The sequence below is a fragment of the Penaeus japonicus genome, unplaced genomic scaffold (assembly GCF_977035675.1).
Source record: "Penaeus japonicus unplaced genomic scaffold, GWHDUDI00000001_assembly GWHDUDI00000036, whole genome shotgun sequence".
Lineage (NCBI taxonomy): Eukaryota > Metazoa > Arthropoda > Malacostraca > Decapoda > Penaeidae > Penaeus > Penaeus japonicus.
In genome coordinates, this window is record NW_028234438.1 from 14,597,097 (window position 1) to 14,599,826 (window position 2,730).

Genomic DNA, 2,730 nt, shown 5'->3' on the forward strand with positions numbered 1-2,730 from the left:
ATATATATATATATATATATATATATATATATATATACATATATATATATATATATATATATATATATATATATATATATATATATATGCACATATATGCGTTTTATGTTTATATATATATGCATATATATATATATATATATATATATATATATACATGTATATGCATTTATATTTTTATTCATATATATATCCATAAATATATATGTAAGTATATATATAGGTATATATATAGACATATATATCTAAATATGTATAGGCATATATATATATATATATATATATATATATACATATATATATATATATATATATATATATATATATATATATATATATGTATAAATGTTTTTATCTATTCAGTCACATAGAATGTGTATATGCACACACAAACACACACACACATATATATCTATTGCACAAGGGACATGAAAATATCGTACAGATTTTGCAAAAAAATCTTTGCTATCTTTATAAATGACATGATGTACAGGTGGAGGTAACATCTCAAAAGCACATTTCACATATTACTTTAAAATGTTTGATAGGTCCCGAAAAGCAAATAAAGAGAAGAGGAAAGAGGGCGAGAAGGGGGGGTAGGGGTGGGGGTGAGATAAGCCTATCGCAGAGCCTTGTGTCGTGTATATAATCAGCCTCTGAGCAGGGACGCCTCAGCAGCACCGCAACCATGGTCGCCAGAGTCGCCCTCCTCCTCGCCTTCATCGCCGCCGCCGTGAGTATACATTTGGATTCCCTTTCTCAAGACCAAAGCTAAACCGAGCCTAAAGAACGAATGCTAAATGTTTCATGCCTTGATATTGATTGATGCAATTGGCAAAGTATCATTAGTCTCCGCAGTAGCGCATCGAAAGGGTTTTCACGAAGAATTGCAACATTTGATCTGCATTTTCTCCTCCACGAAACAGAGTGGCAATCCCGCTGCAGGGAAGCCATGGCACTGGAAGTCCCCCAAGCCCCTCGTCGACCCCGTGGGACCCGCCCCCAATGGTCAGTGTTCCTGTTGTTCTGGTGTAACGCATCTTGGAAAGAATAAAGCTTTAACGTACTAGTACTGGTTGTGGCATCTCGTTCAATTTGCCAATGAAAGTGCGCTTTGTAGGTGGCAGCAGAATCGTGGGCGGCATCGAAGCCGTTCCTAACTCGTGGCCCCACCAGGTGGCTCTGTTCATCGACGACATGTACTTCTGCGGCGGTTCCCTCATCTCCAGCGAGTGGGTCCTGACGGCCGCTCACTGCATGGACGGGTGAGTTCTCTTTCAAGTGTCTATCCACAATGTTTCTATGTATACGGCTAAAGATAATGGCCAAACTATAGGAGCGAGATAAGAATGAGCTATTGGCATAATCTTGGCATGATGTTTGTTAAATTCCAGTGCCGGTTTCGTCGAGGTCGTGATGGGCGCTCACAACATTCGCCACAATGAGCCCAGTCAGGTCTCCCTGACCTCCACTGACTTCTTCACCCACGAACACTGGAACTCCCACAGTCTCACCAACGACATTGCCCTCATCAAGCTGCCCAGCGCTGTTGAATTCACCAGTTGGTAGCCGGAAAAAAACATCAAGAAACTGCCTATGAAAATGATTTGTGTGAAACGATCTGATTGTTTGTTGTCTTGAATATTTAATGTAACAGAGTATCTCCACAGATAACATCCAAGCCGTCAGCCTGCCTTCCTCCGATGTAGCAGTAGGAACTACTGTCACCCCTACAGGATGGGGCCGCCCCTCTGACAGTGAGTAATTCAAAGATGTTTGCTAGTTTCCTTGAGCCAGTGTGATTTCGTTCTGCCTAATAATCCTTTGAGAGCGTGAGAAGCGATAGCCGGAGTGCGATGTCCCTGACTGAAAAGACCTGTGTTTCAACAGGCGCCGGCGGCATCTCCGACGTCCTCCGTCAGGTGGACGTTCCCATCATGGAGATCGCCGACTGCAGCGCCGTCTACGGCCATCTTGCACCTGGCATCGTTTGCATCGACGCTTCGGGCGGAAAGGGAACCTGCAACGTACGACGGACTGCTTTTACTCTCTGAATTCAAGGGGAATAATTGGATGATATAAGTAATAGCTGCGAAAGTAGCAAGTTGTTTTCTTGGAAGGTAAATTTCCATCTGTATTTCAGGGTGACTCCGGCGGCCCCCTCAACCTCAACGGCATGACCTACGGCATCACCTCCTTCGGGTCCTCCGCCGGCTGCGAGAAGGGCTACCCCGACGCCTTCAGCAGCGTGTTCTTCTTCTTGGACTGGATCGAGACCAACACCGGCATCAGCCCATGAACAGGGTAGCCGGGACCTCCCTCCCTTCCTGTCTGCATTGCCGTTATCTGATGCGGACGTGGACGTTGAACCTGCGAATAAATCTATTAGTAAAATCGTTGATCGTTTGAATGACTTATATATCGTCTGTTAATCATGGCAGCCAACTTGGATGCATAGCGCACCCTGGTACATGATTTTTTCAGAGTACATTGAAATGATAGGGTATTTGGAATGGCATCTTATATTATGATTTTATTCGAAAATTGTACAGTAACGGAAATATATTTTAGCGCAAAGCAATTAATTACAAATCTACAAATACGTTACAGTCAGTACCAGTAAATAAATATAAAGATCCATTCTCCACAAAAAAAAAAAAAAAAAAGAAAAAAGAAAACGATAATAACCTCAAAATGTTGAAAAAAAATATATATATATATAAATGATTA

At 41.6% G+C, this 2,730-nt stretch overlaps 1 protein-coding gene across 1 annotated transcript; it reads left to right on the forward strand.

Moving 5' to 3' along the window:
• The first annotated feature begins 675 nt into the window (after positions 1–675).
• Positions 676–2,396, forward strand: LOC122260959 (chymotrypsin BII). The gene is made up of 7 exons (XM_086531887.1): positions 676–733; positions 927–1,008; positions 1,121–1,265; positions 1,395–1,561; positions 1,671–1,757; positions 1,891–2,027; positions 2,144–2,396. The coding sequence occupies exons 1-7, from the start codon at positions 689–691 to the stop codon at positions 2,297–2,299; spliced, it is 819 nt and encodes a 272-aa protein (XP_086388013.1). The 5' UTR covers positions 676–688; the 3' UTR covers positions 2,300–2,396.
• Positions 2,397–2,730: the final 334 nt, after the last annotated feature.

Coding starts and splice junctions, on each gene's coding strand:
- LOC122260959 (XM_086531887.1), top strand. CDS start 689: ATGGTCGCCAGAGTCGCCCTCCTCCTCGCCTTCATCGCCGCCGCC. Junction 734..926: donor TCGCCTTCATCGCCGCCGCC/GTGAGTATACAT, acceptor TCCACGAAACAG/AGTGGCAATCCCGCTGCAGG. Junction 2,028..2,143: donor GCGGAAAGGGAACCTGCAAC/GTACGACGGACT, acceptor TCTGTATTTCAG/GGTGACTCCGGCGGCCCCCT.